At 41.6% G+C, this 22,392-nt stretch overlaps 1 protein-coding gene across 7 annotated transcripts in view; it reads right to left on the reverse strand.

The window, feature by feature from the left end:
- Window positions 1-22,392, reverse strand: part of LOC143293384 (serine/threonine-protein kinase 10-like) — a 70,412-nt gene that overhangs the window by 46,970 nt on the left and 1,050 nt on the right. The window contains exons 2-13 of one of the 7 annotated variants that reach the window (XM_076604196.1): window positions 20,445-20,609; window positions 19,473-19,671; window positions 14,736-14,808; window positions 13,185-13,261; window positions 12,495-12,612; window positions 11,203-11,284; window positions 9,875-10,003; window positions 9,416-9,502; window positions 7,882-8,229; window positions 4,564-4,617; window positions 1,705-2,613; window positions 142-156 (exon numbers count right to left, since the gene is read on the reverse strand). In XM_076604196.1, the coding sequence (XP_076460311.1) occupies window positions 142-156; window positions 1,705-2,613; window positions 4,564-4,617; window positions 7,882-8,229; window positions 9,416-9,502; window positions 9,875-10,003; window positions 11,203-11,284; window positions 12,495-12,612; window positions 13,185-13,261; window positions 14,736-14,808; window positions 19,473-19,671; window positions 20,445-20,609 (2,256 nt within the window). Of the gene's footprint in view, window positions 1-141; window positions 157-1,704; window positions 2,614-4,563; window positions 4,621-7,881; window positions 8,230-9,415; window positions 9,503-9,874; window positions 10,004-11,202; window positions 11,285-12,494; window positions 12,613-13,184; window positions 13,262-14,735; window positions 14,809-19,472; window positions 19,672-20,444; window positions 20,610-22,392 lie in introns of those variants that run through there. The other 6 variants (XM_076604195.1, XM_076604198.1, XM_076604197.1 and 3 more) reach the window with 6 other exon arrangements.

Genomic DNA, 22,392 nt, shown 5'->3' on the forward strand with positions numbered 1-22,392 from the left:
GCAGCTGTAAGTTATGTACATATGCAATGGCATCTTTTTAAAAATCAATATAAAAAAAAGTGGTAATAGCACTGTTTTCTTTTATGTGAAACACGATACAGAGGTAGAAGAAATGGTATGGGTGAACTTAAAATTCATTACCATGGACACCTTCACCTTCAAACAAACAAATGAGAATTAAGTTCATCTCACGATAGCGTCATACCCACTGACTACTAAGTCTGCAAAAGTCAATAATAACCTCAAATTACCCTCAGGAAAGGGGGAAGAAATGTGAAAAAGTACATAAGAAAAATATACATGAGAGAATAGCATAAAAAGGGTACACAAACCCCCCAACAATCTGACAAAGACAGCAGTAGCAATCTACGCTACATCTCTCTCAAACACTCTCTCACTCATTCAGTTGTATCTTTGCTGCTTATAGTCATAGCCCAGAAGAGCACACAGGGTCATATGACAGCTGAATAACTGTTGTATACTGATCCCATAGAACCTGAAGAAAAAAACTGTACAAGAAAATTAGACACAAGTCAAATTAATGAATACAAATCTATATCTCTGACGCTGTCCATTCTGTCAATTTCTTACCATAGAAAAAACAACAACTAACCTGAACATAATACAAAGAATTCTGTACAGTTCAGCTCAGTTACTAAAGGAGGCATCACTGCATTCTGACAAATCCATATATGCTACACCACGTCTGCTAAGCAGATGCCTGACCAGCAGCGTAACCCAACGCTCTTAGTCAGGCCTTGAGGTAATATAAAACCTAAATTGCCAACAAGGCAATTCACACGTCCTTGGCACACACACACACACACACACACACACACAAGTACAACATTGTAAGAATGCCCACATCTGAAGTCCTGAAAAAGACAACAACAAAAAACAAGACCCCCAAAAATCAAGGCTTTCTAGAAAAAAAGTACACGTGAATGGACCAGCAAGGCAGAAAATAAGAAAGGAAGAGATGATAGAAAATTAAAGCCATAAACAAAAAAAGCCATAGAAAAGAGATATTTCCTGGCACAGAAGGTGGGGCTATTATGCATAATGAAAGAGCCCCTGGCATTCCCACTGAGTGATTCCCTCACTTTACCATCACACACACACACACACACACACACACACACAATGTCCTGACCCCTCTACCCCTCCCCCCCACACGTCACAAAACTCTTACATTTCTGGGACAAATGGGTCTGTCTTGTCGTAGGGCAAATAACATGCACATAACAAACACAACAACACACATACAAACCACCCCCATCCCCCCCACACGTCACAAAACTTACATTTCTGGGACAAATGGGTCTGTCTTGTCGTAGGGCAAATAACATGCACATAACAAACACAACAACACACATACAAACCACCCCCTTCCCTCCACACACGTCACAAAACTCTTACATTTCTGGGACAAATGTGTCTGTCCTGTCACAGGGCAAATAACATGCACATAACAAATACAACAACATACATACCAACCCACCCCCATCCCCACAAACAAGTCACAAAACCTTTACGTTTCTGCACAGGGTTGCGTCTGTTTTGAGGTCAAGATTGTGGGTCAAGTAACTTGCACACAACCAACATATACACACGCACGCACACACACACACACATACACACACACCCAACCACCCACACCCACCCACCAAAAAGCAGACACACACACACACACACAACCCTTACGTTTCTGGGCCGGATGCGTCGGTGTTGTTGCTGCTGGGGTGGTGGTTGTTGCTGAGCGACGATGGAGCCAGCGCTGGGCTCAGCGTCCAGTTCCCGGTCCAGACTGTCCATGGTGTTGATGCTGGCTGAGTCTGACGCCTTGTCATCGAGGTTCGAACCCCTCCCGTCCTGCGACCCCGACCCTGACCCTGACCCCTCGTGGTTCTGGCCCACCTCCACCGTGTCCAGATCTGTCTGCGGGATGACGGTGGGTTTCTGGGAGGGTGGGAGGGTGTATGGAGTGACTGCTGGGGCTGGGGGTGGTGGTGGTGGCATGGTGGCCGCGGCTGTTGTCCCCCTTCCTGCCTCTTTCAGCGACTCCGGCACCACCTGGGCGTGGCCGTTGATGACCATCATGCCTGACTCGGGGACGGCTTTACCTCCGAAGGTGATGACCGATACATAGGGCTCTGTTTTCCTCTTCTCCTCTTTCCTCTCCTCCACTTTAATCTCCTCCTCTTTCCTCTCCTCCACTTTAATCTCCTCCAGTCTCTCCTTGACCTGCACCGTCACCTCCTGCACCTCCAGACTCTCCTTCCTCCCCCTGGGTCTCCTCTCAGGCATGTCTCCCCTCTCCGTGGGGCCTGGCACAGTCTGAGCACGTTCCTCCTTCACTTCTTCAGGACTCTTCTCCTCACTTCCTGTGCTGACATACTCTGTGACCACCTCAAAGACGACAGCGGGGATGGAGGGGTTCATGGTGGCGCAGGTCAGAACGTCCTCTGTGATCTCCTCCAGGAGTTCTTCTGCCACAGACGTCATCCGTGCTGCTTCCTCCTTCTTCTCCTCCTCTCTCTTCTTCTCGTCTTCCGCCCTGACCTGGTTTTCTTTTTCCTCCTTCCCCTTGTCGGCCTTGCTGGGGCTTTCGTTCTGTGTGCAGCAAGACAAGAGTGGGGGTGGAGAAAGAGGAATGGGCAGACAGACAGACAGACAAGGCAAGAGAAAGACAGAGACATGGAGAGGAGGGTGGAAGTGGGTAATGGGGATGAAGGGAGGGGGGGGAGCAGAGAGAGGCAAAGGAGAAGCACTATTATGTCCCCCAACTTGCAGCCCACAACTTAAACACAAGCAGCAAAGAGAAGTTATAGATCTGCAAATACAAGAGCATCTACAAGAGCACTGACACGGTCAAATCTGTCACAAAGCAATCCCATGTCCTTGCTGCAGCACTTTTTTTCCCAGGCAACAGCCTGTATCAGCCAAAGAACTTTTCAGACACTTTATGCATATATCAGAATAAATCTAATGTTCCAAATACGTTTGTAGACTGAGCATCTGCCAACAGATCAATAGCGCACTGCAACCCAAACTGAATGCCTTCATGTAATTTTTGGAGCTATATGTTCAACTGTTCAACACTATGGCTGGATTTTCTTTTTTTGAAGGAACGTGGCATCAGAAAACACCATGAATAAACCATTGAAAAAAACCAAGACACTTCAATGTGACACTCAAGTTCTGAATAATACAACAGAATTTCATGAATCAAATGTAAACACTGTGACTCCACACAATGTCTACGCTCCAGTGGATTTGAACTCAATGTCAATTCATAGTGTGGCTTTGTCAAAGGTTGGGTTTTTTTGGGGTTTTTTTGTTTTTGTTGTTGTTGTTTTTTTACATAAAAAAGTACTGATAAATGTTTCTGACATTATTCTCTTATCAACTCCTCTTTTTTGATCATACAAAAGCAAATCTCACACAATATCTATAATCCTCATTTATGTTATTGTATACTACTTTCCATCTAAACAGGAGCAACGCTTTTTGTGACAGGTTTGACTGTGCCAAAGACAGCCCAGTGTATATGTTTGTCTCATGATACTGACTCAACAGTCAGCTACAAAGAACTCCAGCTGGGTGAACCACAGGCATCAGAATTGTCCATAGAAAAAAAAAACCATTACCAAACTATTCTGCAGATTCCAGACTGTCAACTGCTGAAGAGGGATGGGGGTAAGGCTAGGGTTTGGGGGGAGGGGGTGCGTGTGTGTGTTGGGGGGAACTATTTGTACTACCTGCCCATTCCTTGGTGGTCTGGGTGCAGGTCTACCAGATCTCACATAAAACACATCCTTTCAAGATCATGTACATGAAGGGGAAAAAAGCAACTCATGGCCACAAAGGCTGCTTTCAGACATCAGAGTAATGCATAAAGCTGTGTTTAGCCAATGGTGCTTATGAAAAAGGTGGGCTTATGAAAATGTCACATGCAGACACATCAGAACTGTAATATGTTTATCACTGATCCATGAGTTACCCTCCAAAGTTCTAGAATAATCTTTCTTGGTAGTTTTTGGACAAAAAAAAATTTTTTTTTGATAGAATCTCTTCTGCAGACAATTCTGATGACTGCTGGACACATCAGGGGACACTAACATTTCTACAAAAGCAACTGCAGCAGACAGATGTCTTGATAACACAAAAACTGACAGGATAAACCATACTCTATGTGCAAGTGAATGAATATAACCTACCTGTGTATATCTGAGCTTTTCTGTTAGAAAATGATCAATTATTTGGAAAAAAAAAAGAAGAAACTATGACAACTGAATGTTAAAAATTTCCTTTGTTTTAGTCATTCACCCATTACTATGAAAACATGTGTCAAGTTAATCTGAGGAATGTATTCATTAGTGAGAGCAGTGATTTTAAGGAAACAATATTAGAAAAAAGAATCAGACAAAGGTTAGCCATATCACCTGGACAGGCATCACCTGTAATCCTCAGTTTTTGTGTTAATATGAACTAGATGTACTGAAAGAGAAAGTTACATGACAGAGATGGCAGAAGATAATATGTTGTCAAATCATCCTTTACCGATCTTTGGATAATTCTCTTTGGAGGGGAGCTTGATCTCCTGCTAGGTCTATGCTGCTAGGAAACACAAAAGCAATGTCTGTACGATGCATCAGCATAAACTTTTGAAATGTAAAGCAAAAATATTATAAATTTTTACTTTTTAAAGGGCAGCAAAAAAATAGTTAAGGCAAGTCCACTGCGATACAATGCATTACTACGTTATGTAACCAAGACAGTGTGATGCAGCACAACTATAGTCAATACAAGACAACAAAACATTCAGCTCTTTTTCCCTCTCTCTCTCTCTCACACACACACACACACACTCTCTCTCTCTCTCTCTCTCACACACACACACACACACACACACTCTCTCTCTCTCTATGAGACATGCTGATATATGGAATCTGGCACTGTTTTTACACCAGGCATTTAAATTTCGGGATATCGTGACATCTTAAGATGCTGTAATTCATTGCAGCGTTAATGTAATATGTGTACTTATTATGGTTGGTTATATTTTTCATTTTGTTTGTTATTACTTATATATTGTCACTTACCCCTTCATAAGGGGCCTAGGCCTATTAATGAATAAATAATCTGAATCTGAATCTCTCTCTCTCTCTAACACACACACACACACATAAACACACACACAAAGTGACAAACACAGAAGTACACACTCACATATTTGGACACAACAGAATATATCTTTACACACACACACACACACACACACACACACACACACACAGAGGTACACACTCATATACTTGCACATAACAGAATATATCTTTACATCAGTCTTGAAAACAATAGCTAAATCTGGGTCAGTTTTATCTAAAAAACCAAAAAAAACAACAACAAAAACAAAAAAAACCCACCCCACCCCCACCCCCCCAAAAAAAACAGAACATAAAAAAAACACTTCATGAATATTCTAACCATAGCTCAATGGTGCAAAAGCAGACAGGGTTTTGCTTCACCTGTTTCATACCCAACACACATCAAACAAAACCCAATGAAAGACACCAAGAGGCAAAGGGAACAAATCAGCAAAAACGTCCTGAAACCCCTCTACATGTTCCTCTCACAAGACATCTGAAACAGATGACACCAGCAGGTAGCACAGACACACACAAGTGAACGAGGCCTTTTACATGTATGACCATTTTGCCCCACCTTGTTGGCAACCATGCTCCATTTTCGGGGGTGTTAATGCTGGGCACATTCTTGTTTCCATAACCCACAAACCACTGACAGCCATCACAGGATCTTAAACATACATGTATTATCTTCTGCATGTATATACATCACATGGGAGAGGTCTGGTTCAGGCACAAGCAAGTCTACACATTATTTTTTTACCTTGGGAGATCAGTAAAAAAAAAATTCCACCAAAGCTCTGCAACCGTGATTCAAACCCAGGACCCTCAGATTGAAAGGTAAACCTTCACTCACTCAGCTGTTGGTGTGCAAGACCATGTTCTGAGTTCACAGGCGTTGAACAAGAATCCAAAACAGATCCAGATGAAAACTGCCTTAAAGCGTATACGCTAACCACTACAATAAGAGCAGAATGCTTGCTGTCACTTCTGCAATCTGGAATCCAAGAACTGAAAAGAAGACCCAGGGGATGTGGAACAGTTGATGTCAAGAAGAGGAGGAGCTGCCAGGACACACGCACCAAGGTTTCCACAGACTGACCAAACACACTTCCATACTTTTTCCAGACTGACCAAACACACTTCCATACTTTTTCCAGATTGACCAAACACACTTCCATACTTTTTCCAGACTGACCAAACACACTTCCATACTTTTTCCAGACTGACCAAACACACTTCCATACTTTTTCCAGACTGACCAAACACACTTCCATACTTTTTCCAGATTGACCAAACACACTTAAAACTTCCATACTTTTTCCAGAGCAACCACACTCCATACTTTTTCCAGGTTGATGAAGCAAACCAGCATACTTTTTTCCAGACTGACAAACTTCTATACTTTTTTCCAGATTGACCAAACAAACTTCCATACTTTTTCCAGACTGACCAAACATACTTTAATACTTTTTCCAGATTGACCAAACACACTTAAAACTTCCCTACTTTTTCCAGAGCAACCAAACACACTTCCATACTTTTTCCAGACTGACCAAACACACTTCCATACTTTTTCCAGACTGACCAAACACACTTCCATACTTTTTCCAGACTGACCAAACACACTTCCATACTTTTTCCAGACTGACCAAACAAACCTCCATACTTTCCCCAGACTTTACTACACCACACTGAAAATTGTCCACACTCAACACAAAGCCAAACCGACAAAACTTTGTCTGCTGCACCGCTGACAAAAGACACTGGCAGATGCCCTGGTCTCCATGTTCAACTTTCACCCCTTTCTGTTTGTTTTTTGTTGTATTTCCAAATGAATTAAGCTCTCTGTTGAATGGTACTGGTCAAAGATTTTACTAAAATTCAAAGTTTATTCCATATCCAGAAGGGCAAAACAAATTTTCCCAAGACTTTTCCAGCCCTGGTACAGTTCTCTCATTTTTCCAAGACTTTTCCACACTAACAATACACTGAGTCATTTGCACAACAGGCTGCATACCTGGGTAAAGCCGACTGACAGCTAACTTTTAGGCATTAATCATGTTTCCTGCGTCATTCAGGCAAGCTTCAATTACATGCACACATACACATTATACACAGAGTAGATTTTTCTTCAGAATTTTGACAGGGACAATCCATTTGTTGCCATGGGTTCTTTAATGTGCGCTGAGTGCATACTGCAAATGGGACTTAGGTTTATCACCTCATCTGAATAATTAGTGTCCTGACCACAAGTCAAAGTCTAGTAAAGAGGAAGAAAATAGTAACAAGAGTGGGAATAGATCCAACGTGGTCAGATTCTCTCTCTTCTCAGGCGGACGCGTTACACAACGTGGCCACCACTCCTCCACATATGAAGGGAATGCAAGGAGACTGATCCACTGAGACAAAATCTGTCGTAACCATCAGCCCAGCACAAACGTCACCACTCACATATGTGATGGCAAAGGGTACAAGTCAGGCTTTGCAAGCCCTGCTCAGGATTGCACCAGTGAGCTGCTATGTAACACGTCTAATTAAAAATAAATGAATAAATAAAGAAAACTGTATAGATACCTTTAAACTGAATAAAACAATTTAAAATATAATGAAATACAGATAAATAATTAAATATCAATGATAAATAAAACAAAATTAAATAAATAAAAAAAACATCATCACACACCCACTCCTGACAGAGTAAAGCAACACGAAGCGTGTTCAGAATTACCTGACTCCCGTCAGAGATCTCGTCACCACTCGCCCCGAGACCTTCGTCCGACAGTTTGTCATCCTCCTTCTTCTCCTCTGCCTTCTGCTTCACCTCAGGGCCGGCCACCTCCACCGCAGTCACACCTGAACTCACTGGAACCTGCGGCACTTCAGACTTTGCCTGCGACGGAGGTATCTGGTCTGAGCCAGCAGGAGGGGCTGGGGCCAGGCCTTTCTTCGGAGAGCCTTTCTTCTCGGACACGCTCTCTTCCTTTTTCTCCGAGACGCTCGGGTCTTTTTTGGCTTGTTCCGGACCTGGTGCCGCCTCCCCCTCTGTGGCCAGTTTGGACAGCTCCTTCTCCACGCTCTGCCAGCAGGGAGCAACATACACACACTCTGTAGTTCTGTGCAGTTGCACTTCAATACCTGCCACACTGACCTTCATAATGATGATGATAGTGATGAGAATAATATCAATAACAATCATAATGATGAACATGATGATGATAGTAATGATAATAATACTGACAATAATAATGATGACTATGATGCTAAAAATCATGACAATGATGATGAAGAAGAAGATGATAATACCAATTATGATGATGATGATAAGGATGATAATAATTTTGGCCACAGCGCTAATGGCGACAAGTCTGCTCTCTTTGAGCAGAGATAAAAAATTTCCCTGTGCAGGATTAATAAAGTAACATTGTATCGTAGAGTTGTATTGAGTTGCATTGTATTGTAGTTGCATTTAAGTGGGTGTACACAGGTTTGACTGGTGTGGCCCATTTTTCTTTTGTTTTTTTTTTCAACCATTTGCCTTCTATGTAGACGGGAACAATATCTGAGAGGTTAAAGCATTTGGACTTTCAACCTATCTCCCAGGTCAACATATGTGCAGACCTGCTTGTGCCTGAACCCCCTTCCTGTGTATACACAAGCAGAAGATCAAATAAGCACGTTAAAGATACTATAATCCATATCAGCATTTGGTGGGTTATAGAAACAAGAACATACCCAGCATGCACACCCCCAAAAACAGAGTATGGCTGCCTACATGGCGGGGTAAAAACGTAAAATCCTACTCATGTCCATACCAGTGAACAACCCACAAACGAAGGAGAAGAAGGAGAAGCCTTGTATGTGTAACAGTAACTACTCTTCAGTCTTGCCATCCCCTCCTCTGTCATTTCCAACTGACACAGCCCCTGAAGACAAACCTGTGGTTTCAAACACAGGATGCTACTTATCAAAAAAAGACTTCTTTTTCAGTTCACTATATTTCAATATATTTACTTATTTGTTTATTCTGTCTTATCACTTTATTTCAGTTTATGTTCATGTTTTTTTTCCAGACAAACCTAGAAGAGGCTCTCATGGCTTCATCAGCATGTTGGGTTAATGCAAAAATCAGGCATCTGCTGCCTTTATTTGTTTATTTACTTATCATTGTTATCATGTTGTTTTTAACAGCATAACTGATGAAGATATATGGATCAGTCCGCACGCTCTGGCACCTTGAAAGTGGAACCGAAAAGTGCCCGTACCTTGTCCCTGGCTCTCAAGTCCTGGTCAGTGCTGTAGCCTGACACGTTGTCCAGGTCCACTGACTGGGCATCCTCATTCATGTGACGCTGGAAAAACACCGTAAGTCAGCACCATCATGCATTGGAAACATTCATCTTCATTATTCTTTTCATGCTGGGACTAACAGTTGAATTAAAACATCATCATCACCACCCCTTCACACACGCACACACACACACAGAAAGAATAGAACTGGCCACATCTTCATCTTCAAAAAAAAAAAAAAAAAATTGCTGTCCCATCAACTGCATCAGATCAGTGGCATTACCCCCACACAAATCATTACAGTCCCCAATACACAGCCACACCCAGGTCCATCTGCCTCAGTCTCAGCATCAGCAGTCCACAAGGTGCTATCAATGTTTGGGGCCACACACCAGAGAAGATCTTCATTGCTGCCGAGTCAAAAAAAGTCTTACCTTCATCTCTTTGATGTCTTCTTCCTCTGTGAGGTCTTCCATCACCTCCACCACGTCTGCCTTGTACTCGTTGATCAGGTCACAGATGGCCGTCTTGTCTGAGGCTTTCTTGCTGGACAGGAATGGATGCTGTAGCAGACACACCAAAGTGCTGTTAGTCACACACACACACACACACACACACACGCTGCCAGAAACAATGTGAAGTACAGTGATGCCACCACAACTTACACAGAACATAACAATGCAGTGACACTGTACTGAATTCTATGACAACTACAGGACAACCATGTGGTAACAATGCGGCTACAACATAATGAACTCTATGACAACTGCAGGACAACCATGTGGTAACAATGCGGCTACAGCATAATGATTTCTGACAACTACAATGTGGTAACAATGCGGCTACACCATACTGAATTCTATGACAACTACAATGTGGTAACAATGCGGCAATACAATAATGAATTCAGTGACAACTACAGGACAACCATGTGGTAACAATGCGGCTACACCATAATGAACTCTATGACAACTACAGGCCAACCATGTGGAAACAGTGTAATGCTGCCAAGGACAACAGGGCGGCTACACCTTCACAGGCATGAGACAAGACAGAACCACTGTCACACGTCGGAACAGAAAAGCATAACGGACCAAGTCTGGAACAGCAAACCTAACTCTCATTTCCCTCAATGCCATGACAATTCCACAGGGCTTCCAGAGAATCTTCCCTGTCAGGGAGACCAGCCAGTGACACACTGCTATGCTAATCCACCAAGCATACCCTTTCTGAAAGCCTGGATCAAGTGGTGACAAACATGCAGCCATCTTTGACGGCTCCAGAAGACATGTGGTTAAAGTGCTGGACTTTCAATCCGAGTGTCCCCAAGTTAAATCCCGGTTTCAGTACCCGCTGGATGAAGGGTAGGAGATTTTTCCATTCTCCCAGGTCAACATATGTGCTGACTTGCTGGTGCCTGAACCACCTTAGTGTGTATGCACATGCTGAAGATCAAACACGCGTTTTAAAAATACCGTAATCCATGTCAGTGTTCAGTGGGTTATGGAAACAAGAATATACGAACACAAGACTGCTCACGCAACCCAGTCCAGAAGAGCAACTGAAAACAACAAAAAACAAACAAGAAAAGAAAGACAATCAGTCAACAACCAACAAAAAAGAAAAGACAGGAAATTGCAAAATGAAACAAGAAACAACACTTTTCACCACTCTGATGATGCCAAATGACATCATTCTCATACTGATTGTAGAATCAGAAGTTAACCATCACCAAGCTTTCAAACAATAGTCATTAGTATACCTCCAAGAGTTCTGCTGCTGTTGGTCGTTGTTTGGGATCTTTAATAAGGCACTTGGTCACAAAGTCCTTGAAGTCTTTGGACCTGCAACAAATAGTCCACATATGTATAAGTCTGTCATGTCCAACTATGACCATCAGAACAGCAGTGGAGGTAACTGCTGTCCCCAGTATCTGGGCAAGAATTTGATTATAGTGGAGAGAGTCTTGCCCAGGTTACATCCCCACTCTATCAGCCAAGAGGGCTGCAGGACAGTTGGTGTTGGTACAGTCCCTAAAGGCCCACTAGCCCTCAAGGCTGCTGCACTAAGAGCCCCTGTTATCTTGCATCCTAGTTGGAGAGTCATAGTCCTTCACAAAACACTCAGCTGTAAAAGAGTTCCTATTGCAGTGGAAAATCAGTTATCATACAGCTCTCAATTTGTGCTGTTGGACTCACTGTAAGCTTATGTCAATCTCTGATATGAGCCAAGTGAGTTGGAAACAGTCAAATACACAAAAAATCCTTAGCCTTTACACTTGGAATCAACCATGAACATTGTCAGCTTATAAACACATGGATTCTGCGAGTTAAAAATCTTTGGGTTCCCAGGGATTCTTTTACCATAACAGGTCCATGGCTACCTTCAGAGGGTCACTCTGTTGCTGCACATTCTATTCAATTCTGCATTATTACAATTAAGCTAAAAAATATATTTTCAAACAGAGTGATTGCTGCATACATAAAAAGACAGCCACGCCTTCCAGGCCAGGCAGTGGAGAAGGGAAAGAACTCTTCTTCACAGCATGTGATCCTGGTGTCAGACAGAAGCTTTGACACATCATTCTCAGCTTTTTTATGAGTTCACTTTAGAAATTTTAGAACGTGTCAGGGACCTTCTTGATGAGCAAACAGTGGGGTCCTTTCTATTTTGACAGTGTCAGAGATGTATATCTGTGTTATTAGAAGCCCAGTAATTACATCAATTAACAAAAAATTGTCATAAGCTTTTGACCAGACCAAACCACTTCCTTTCTCCCATTGATTCTGAACCAGATGCTGGACAAGCTGTGCAAAAAATACCTGCAAGGAACCCAAAGACTTCTGATTTCACATATATATAACATTCACAAACATGAAGTGTGATAACAAACAAGCACATCACACACACACACCAAATTTTTGTTCACTTGAATTACACACACAAGCAAGCACTGAATCAGAGTTCTAACTCAATCCACACACTTGCCAACCGTTCACATCATAATTATCCAGCAGACACACTCACCCACATAACACAAACTAATTCACTGACCATTTTTTGGGGTTGCTGAAAGTGGGTGGGTCAGCCTTCTGGATTTTGATCAGCACTCGCATGGGGTGCATCTCCTTGTTAGGAGGCTCAATCTGGGCAAACTCTATCAGCGTGATACCTGCACCACACACAATACACAACATACTAGATACATACAAGAATATTAATTATCTCTAAAAGACAACTTCTTGGCACATTTGTTGATAAAAAGGCAACATAAAAAAGTCATTTCATCCACAAGACAAAGTTTCAACATTCAATAAACAAATTCATAAAAAAAATACTTAACACAGCACAAGCTTCCACAGTACATTAAAACTTCCAAATTCTCTATTAAAAAGAAACAATAATAGCATTGATAATAAAGAAAAACAATAACAAAATTAGTAAAGCTAAAAGAAAATTATGGGAAGTAAACCAATTACATAATCAAATAATAAAATGCAGTAGCACATTACTAATAAAATGCTCAACCAAATTCGTACTCATGCTGGAGAAAAAAAAGATAATCATATACATATATGATATTGATAAGGCAAAAGAACAAATTAATTATTCAAACAAACAGCATTTTAACTTTCACATTGTGAAAGTTCAAGAGAGAGAGAGACCACAGAGAGAGAAAGACAGACAGACAGAGAGAGGGAGAGAGACAAGAGAATCAACAAATATGAAGAAAGTGAACCCTACCCAAAGACCAGATGTCCGCTTTAAAATCGTAGGGTGTGTCTTTGAGCGTCTCACACAGAATGACTTCAGGAGCCATCCTGCAAGTAGAACACAGGAAGTCACCACAGATAGACTCTCACTACACACAGGTGGACAGAAAGACAAACATCTGTTCAGCTCAAACATATTTCAGAGCATGTACAGTGTGTGCATGTAGGAGTGTGTGTGTGTGTGTGTGTGTGCGTGTGCGTGTGTGCATGTTTTCTGTTGTGAAGTCAGCTGGCAGTGTGCCGGAGGTGGTGGTTAGCTTGCCTGTGTTAATTTGTGCAAGTGTATGCACTCATGTTCAATCGTGATGTGTTGTATTGTGTTGTGATGCACTGGTGTGTGTGTGTGTGTGTGTGTGTGTGTGTGTGTGTGTGTGTGTGTGCGTTGTGTGTGTGTGTGTGTGTGTGTGTGAGTAGTGTATGTGTGTGTGTGTGTGTGTGTGTGTGTGTGTGTGTGTGTGTGTGAGAGAGAGAGAGAGAGAGAGAGAGAGAGAGAGAGAGAGAGAATGTATGGGTGTGTGTTTTAATCTGGTATAATGCATGCATGTAGAGAAGTCTGCAAAACTGTATGGGTGCACACAAATAACATATGTGACAAGAAGAGATGTGACAAAGCACTGTCAGAACTGGAAGTCTGAAAAAAAATCAACTCCCATTCCAGCCTCTTGCTGGTCACTGTCTGCAACCCTCACACAGTGAGGCAGGATGCCTTTCTGATTCACCTATTCCTGATTCTCCTACCGCTAAACTGGTGTCATGTTTTGCATATATAATTATATGTCCAGCTCTTAAATGAATTCAGTTGTTGTGCATGTAAAAGTGTGTGTGTGCCTGCCTGTCTGTGTGTACACATGCACAAAAGCACGTGTATGCACGTGTTTTAAAAGACAACTGGATTGGGAGCGTGTGTGTTTGCATCTATATGTTTGTGTTAGAGAGAGAGAGAGAGAGGAAAGAAAGCAAGAGAGAGAGTGAGAGACATTTAACAGGAACGGTGGGTAAGCAAAAGAGAACAGAGTCAAACTGTCAAAGAGGCCACTGAGAGTAGTGGCACAATCAAAGAGTAGGTGAAAACAGGAACAGGTGAATCAGACCTGCTCCCTTGGGAGGAACAGCTAGACTGTTAAACCCTTGACTGCTGCTGACCAGAACACTCGTCAGTGAAGGGCTGTCACCTCACTGATCCGAGGCTGAACTTACAGGTCAGGATATCTGTCACCATGATCTATTTGCACTTCTTCCTCTAGTGATCGCATTCCGTTTATCAGCAAAATATATTACAGCACTGGTAGCAACACACAAAAAGTATTTACCTCAAGTCAAATTCATGCCACACTCATCTCATTTCACCAAGTGGTTAACAAGGAATATGACAACAACAACAACAGTATGAAGAACATTCCACTGATGATGATGATGGTGATGAAATTCTGTTGGTTTTTCTTCTCTTTTATCAAATATCTCCATTCTTCATTAAAGTAAGATAATCATGAAAGGGCATCTGAAAATGTTCTCATGCACTTACCAGTAAGGCGTTCCTATAAAGGTATCCCTCTTCTGATGGGTCTGTGTGTTCTTGGCAGACACTCCAAAGTCAGCTACACACACACACACACACACACACACACAAAGCACACATACACACACACATGCATGCACAGATGCGCATGCCCATGCACACATACGCACGCATACACACATGCACATGCACACATGCAAGAACATAAATACACAGAAGAAGAAATGTACACACACATACACACATGCTCAGATACATAAACATGCACACGCACATACATAGAAAGAATTCCAGTCTTGCAAAGAAGTAGAAAAGTAATTATCAAAAAGACAAACAAGAAACCTAAACACACATACAAATGGGACTTTCAACTGAAAAATGGAAAGCATGGAATGGTCAGACTTTGCAAGCCAGCTACCACAAGATGAGCTTTGTAATGGATGTGTTTCAGTAACTCACTTGGGACGAATAGTTTTCTCCCTTGCTTTTCCTTACAGACGACCCATTTGTTAGGGTTTGGAAACAAAATCACAAAAAATACAAAACATGAAGTAACTGAATGAAACTCGCTGTACTTGACCCACTGATCCCTCTCCTCACATCATGTGTACGCCCACCCCCCTCCCTCTCTTCACAGCCCTCAGAAGCTGAGTCACTGTCAGTACCTTCTTGCTGGTAGCTTTTTTCACTGCAGAACGTCTTCATCATCCTCATCGATGTCGAAACCTTAAGTTTGAAGCATTTCAATCACTTCAGCAGCAGTAAAAAGCTGCTGTCGTGGTATTGTTCACTAAAAAAAAAATTTTCAGTTGTATCGCCTGCAACACCATTTTGATATGTATGCAGATTAACTTGTCGTGTGGGGTGCGAAGGTCAACCGCTCGCCAGCAAGTGTAGAGTTATGGAATCTCAGGAAGAAACTTTCCATTCGACCCTTGACACATTTGCAATGCCCAGTGTAGCTGCAATTGTTATGCAACCCCATGTGGAAAACGTAGAAAAATTTTTAATTGTAGAAATCTGTCGTCCGGAACCACACCTTACGTCAGGAACGTTATAGCATTCCATCGTCCGGAGTGAGTTAACCCCCTCACTACTTTAATCCTTCATTATCCAAATCCAGTATCATTTAATGTTCATGAACAACACCCCAAAGAGACTCATCTGACATACTCTGCACAAAACAGATGGTACTACGAATGTTACTTTCTTTTGCAGTATGGTACTATGATTGTTACTTACTTTAGCAGCATGGTAGTATGAATGTTACTTACTTTGGCAGCATGGTACTATGAATGTTACTTACTTTGGCAGCATGGTACTATGAATGTTACTTACTTTAGCAGCATGGTACTATGAATGTTACTTACTTTGGCAGCATGGTACTATGAATGTTACTTACTTTGGCAGCATGGTACTATGAATGTTACTTAAGCAGCATGGTACTATGAATGTTACTTACTTTAGCAGCATGGTACTATGAATGTTACTTACTTTGGCAGCATGGTACTATGAATGTTACTTACTTTGGCAGCATGGTACTATGAATGTTACTTACTTTAGCAGCATGGTACTATGAATGTTACTTACTTTGGCAGCATGGTACTATGAATGTTACTTACTTTAGCAGCATGGTACTATGAATGTTACTTACTTTTGGCAGCATGGTACTATGAATGTTACTTACTTTGGCAGCATGGTACTATGAATGTTACTTACTTTGGCAGTATGGTACTATGAATGTTACTTACTTTGGCAGCATGGTACTATGAATGTTACTTACTTTGGCAGCATGGTACTATGAATGTTACTTACTTTGGCAGCATGGTACTATGAATGTTACTTACTTTGGCAGCATGGTACTATGAATGTTACTTACTTTGGCAGCATGGTACTATGAATGTTACTTACTTTGGCAGCATGGTACTATGAATGTTACTTACTTTGGCAGCATGGTACTATGAATGTTACTTACTTTAGCAGCATGGTACTATGAATGTTACTTACTTTGGCAGCATGGTACTATGAATGTTACTTACTTTAGCAGCATGGTACTATGAATGTTACTTTAGCAGCATGGTACTATGAATGTTACTTACTTTGGCAGCATGGTACTATGAATGTTACTTACTTTGGCAGCATGGTACTATGAATGTTACTTAAGCAGCATGGTACTATGAATGTTACTTACTTTAGGAGCATGGTACTATGAATGTTACTTACTTTGGCAGCATGGTACTATGAATGTTACTTAAGCAGCATGGTACTATGAATGTTACTTACTTTGGCAGCATGGTACTATGAATGTTACTTACTTTGGCAGCATGGTACTATGAATGTTACTTACTTTGGCAGCATGGTACTATGAATGTTACTTACTTTAGCAGCATGGTACTATGAATGTTACTTACTTTGGCAGCATGGTACTATGAATGTTACTTACTTTGGCAGCATGGTACTATGAATGTTACTTACTTTGGCAGCATGGTACTATGAATGTTACTTACTTTGGCAGCATTTCTATATACTTTTATTCCATCCTCCATCTACCCCTGTTTCCCTCAATTCAGCATACAACCCCCTCCTCTCCTACTTTACTTATCTGTTTATTCTTAAATAATAACATTTCAAATGTGAACACTAATACTTGCTAAAACATCTAGAATCAGCAGTATGTGTGACAAGACATTTAAGAATATTCCTCCTCATCCAGACACTTTCTTTCACTTCTGGATTATTTTGATTTGTTCTTTTGTAACAACAAAAATCATGTAAAATACTTATAAGCTGCATGTATTTTTGCTTGTCTCTGAACAGCAGATCTGTGAGTCTTACTGAATGTTTACAAACACTGACAATGAGTATATCCATGCTTAATGATACTACCTGGTTTACAATGGCATTGCTGCGTTCAGCATTTTACTGTACATATCTTACTGTGTTTTTACACCTGCTCACTTGAAGTTATCACAGTGATCTTTCAGTTTCTATTTGTTTGAAATGATGGACACATATATATAGGTAAGCAATCCTTTTTTAAATTTAGTAAGATATCTGAGATATGATACAGTACTGTCAACAAGACCTGTCCAGTTTTACAGGCACGAGTTCTGTTGCTCAGAGAATTTAAATAATCTCTGAGATGTTGCTTCAGTAAAAAGTAAAGAATATCTTTTGAAGATTCCTTTTTTTCCTTTTCTTTTCTTAGCCAAGTACACATCAGGCACAGTCCCTGACACCATCAGGCTAGTAAAATCCACAGCACAGTATCAATTTTTGTTTTCAGCTCCTGGGATTTGAACCCAGAGCCTTGCTCAGAGCAAACAAGCAAACTACAACAGCCATGTCTAGCCACAACTACTGGCTCAAGGCACAAGTTCACCATCACTTGAACACACACAAACAATACAAAAATACACAACTATTTCAACAAAACAAATAATACAAATCAGTTACAACAAAAACAAACAGCACAAAACAAACTATCCAAACAAAACAAACAATATAAAACAATTACAACAAAAACAGTACAAACTATCCAAACAAAACAAACAATATAAAACAATTACAACAAAAACAAACAGTACAAAACAAACTATCTGAACAAAGACAAACTATATAAAACAAAACATTTATTTCATTGCACAAAAACAAACAACAGTTTACAAATGCACAGACACAAACAAACCCAAAGTATGTAACTTATCAGTATTTCATGATGCAAAAAAAAAAAAGACAATTGAAAAAAGACACTGGACCAAAGTTTCAGTTTCTAGAAGGCATCAAAGCATGCAGACTGATCCATATACACTACACATCTGCTGAAAAAAAAAAAAGGAACAGACGCCTGACCTTTGCACAAACCAAACAGTCTGGTTAGGCCTTGAAACCAGTGCCCACCAGAACCAACCCAGCCTGAGGGGGACACTCGCTCAGTCTGGCTCCGTCATTAAGTTATCACTGTCATCAGTAAGGGGCTTAGTAAGTGGTGTCCAAAGTACCTTAAATCAGAAGAGGCACAAGTGAACACCACCTAAGTGACTCAACAGCAGTGCAGGGTCTCCTCTGGTGTGTGCCCCCCTGGCTTGGACCTAACATCAAAAAGTTCCCAGCAGAATTAACAATGCTGGGACTGCAACAAACCTGGGTGTGCCTGTCTAAAGGGACTGGGGACGAGTGGCAAGGGAGTAATGCCACCTAAACAGAGCGATGATTGTGCAAAAAAAGGGGCGGAAGGTTGTAGAATGGTAAAGATGTTTATCTGCCAATACAGTGTCCATGTGGGTCCGAGTTCAAATCTTGGTTTCACCCTTTCTCCCTAGTTTGACTGGAAAATCGATCTGAGCATCAAGTTGTTCATGTGAGACGATAAACCAAGGTCCCGCATGCAGCATGCTGCTGGCGCACTGAAGAACCTGGCACTGCAACATCAGTGTTATCATCTAGCACAATTATGTTGAACAAATCCATAGCATGCACTCAGTGCAATGAGAAGAGCCTGGCTATTGCAACAAAAGCGTTGTCTTCTGGAAAAATTCTGTACAAGAAATCAGCTCTGATAAGTACACAAATATATATGTAAGGACACAAGGCTGGACAAAGCGTATTGGGTTATACTGCTGGTCAGGCATCTGCCCGGCAGATGGGTTTGTCCAAACGCAGTGACGCCTCCCTGAGAAACTGAAACAGATATGGAAAGCTGGAAGGAAAAAGGAACTACAACTGCCCAGCAGAACAACATACCCAGCTTGACAGCGCCATCAGTGGAGAGGAGGACATTGCCAGCCTTGATGTCGCGGTGGATGATGTTGTGGCGGTGTAGGAAGTCCAGGGCCCGGCACATCTCATGACACACATAGACGATCTGGTTTTCTGTCAACCCCTTCTCCAGGTCCACCATGATGCTGTCCAGGGCCCCCCCGCCACAGAACTCAATGAACATCTGCAACAAGGCAACATCAGAACTCAATGAACATCTGCAACAAGGCAACACCAGAACTCAATGAACATCTGCAACAAGGCAACATCAGAACTCAATGAACATCTGCAACAAGGCAACACCAGAACTCAATGAACATCTGCAACAAGGCAACACCAGAACTCAATGAACATCTGCAACAAGGCATCACCCCCCCCACCCCCCGCCACAGAACTCAATGAACATCTGCAACTAAGCAACTCCCCCCAGCCACATAACTCAATAAACATCTGCAACAATACAACATCCCCCTGCCACAGAACTCAATGAACATCTGCAACAGGGTAACACCCCCCACCACAGAACTCAATGAACATCTGCAACAAGGCAACGTCCACCCATCAGAATCCCTCTAGAGCTACAGAACTCAATGAACATCCTGTCCCCAAACCACTGATTATCGATCTGTCACATGGATTCTCCAGTTTACTTGAAGTTGAACCCCCACCCCACCAACCCCATCAGAGCTTGATGAACATGTGCAACAAGACACAATCAACCCCTAAAATCACTTACTGCCAGTCCACCCCCACCCCTCCATGAACTCAATGAACATAAATTTGCAACAAGGCAACATCCACCCAACAAAAAAATCCCTGTCCACAACTCAATGAACTGTTGAACATCTGAAACAAGCCCCATCCACCAGTCCAAAATCAGTGGTTGTAGGTCCAGCATCCCTAATCAATATGCACACATGGCACAAGAGATCATCGACAAGCTCGTTAGCAACTGACCCACAGCTTGCCCTCAAAGAAGAAGGCCTCGTGCAGACCAACGATGTTGGGGTGCACACACTCTGCCAGGATGTTGATCTCCACAGAGAAATCCTCCAGGTCTGTCTCCTCCTTGATGTCCACCTGCTTCAGGGCAGCCATTGTCTTGGTCTCTTTGTTCTGGGCCTGAACACACATTTCAGTTTCAGTTTCAAGGAGTTATCAAAGTATGCAGACTGATCCATGTGTATACTGTACATATAATATATGCTGCTTAAAATAAATAAAGGAGCAAATGCCTGACCTTTGCATAAACCCAATGTACTGGTGAGGCCTTGAGTTGACCACACCTGTACTGAATATATATTTATAACATCAGACATACATATAGTGTATACAATCAATTAACACTGCATAGATCTGGGGTGAAAACATACAAAGGGACTAGGAATCAGATGCACAAGTTTCACACACATACAAACACATACACACACTCTCTCTCTCCTCTCTCACTCATCTTATGATATACTAATATAGATCATCTCTATCTCTCACCTCAAAAGAGCTCTCTCTCCACACACACACACACACTCTCCCTCTCTCTCTCAACATCTCACATACACACACACACACTCTCTCTCTCTCAACATCTCACATACACACACACACACTCTCTCTCTCTCTCACACACACATACACACACACACACAAACACACACACTCCTCCCTCCCTGTCTTTCTTTTGCTACACAATGAAGTTTAAATACACAACAGTACAGTATTATAACTGTCATGGCATTCAGTGATCCTGCCTGAGGGTTTGGTTAGAACTATAGAAGTATCCACTGACCAACAAAATAGTCAACTGTCAAGGTCTTTCCATCAGCTCACACAGAAACTATATTTCATCTAATGATTATAATTTATCCATGATCATGTTGCCTTCAGATGACAGAAGATCTTATATAATTTATATTTCATAATCACAATCATGCTTAGTTATAAGCACAAAATTTGTATATCAGAGATCTGTCAAGTGACCTCCATCTTCTGATGAATAATAAATCTATCTAAAAATACTTTTCAATGGGTTGTTTCTTAAGACAGTGAGCCATGCATGGTGCAACCCTAACTGAACAGTAGCATAATATTAATAATCAATACATGAAAATGATGTACAGTATCAGTAATGCAGCAGTTGGATGCCAGATGAAACCATCAGCTGGCACCGATATTCAATGGGCCTGTGGTTTTTGCTTCCAGGTTCAAACCTTCAATAGACCATTGGAGAGTTCTGTGTTGACATGACTTATAAAGGTGAGTCACATGATCTGTGCTCTCGAAGTTGATTGGCTCCCTGAAATTTCGAGCGACAAGGCAATCAAGAGACACAGAACATGCTAAACAAAAGGCTTTTTTCTTTGCCTGTTTGCTTCATATTTTGTACTTTTTTATTGTACAAATATTGTATATAGTTTGGTTATACAGCAATGAAGGCTATCAACTGAAGAAATGGGAAGACAGCGAATGTTTGCCGCTTTTGTCTATGTCGATCGACTTTGGCACTGCTTGTGATTTCATATAAAAGTTAGATGGGCATGCCCAAGATCCAAGATGGCCTCAGAACTCTCCAGCAGTCTATTGTCAATGGTCATATTTTTCTTGACACTTTGAAGATCTCATAAATGAGAGAAAAAAAACCCTTACCTTTTGTTATTCCTAATTTGTTTTCAAATGAGATTATTTATGTCAGTATCAATACTGTGATCCATGGCTTACCTTGAACACACACATAGTGACACACACACAAACACACACACAACACACACAATCCATGGCTTACCTAGAACACACACACACATACACGCACACACACACGCATACACGCACACACACGCACACAGACACAGACACACACACACACATGCACACACTCACACATTGTGATGTAAACCACACAGACTGATAT

Source organism: Babylonia areolata, chromosome 19 (genome assembly GCF_041734735.1).
Source record: "Babylonia areolata isolate BAREFJ2019XMU chromosome 19, ASM4173473v1, whole genome shotgun sequence".
NCBI classification, from domain to species: Eukaryota; Metazoa; Mollusca; class Gastropoda; order Neogastropoda; family Buccinidae; genus Babylonia; species Babylonia areolata.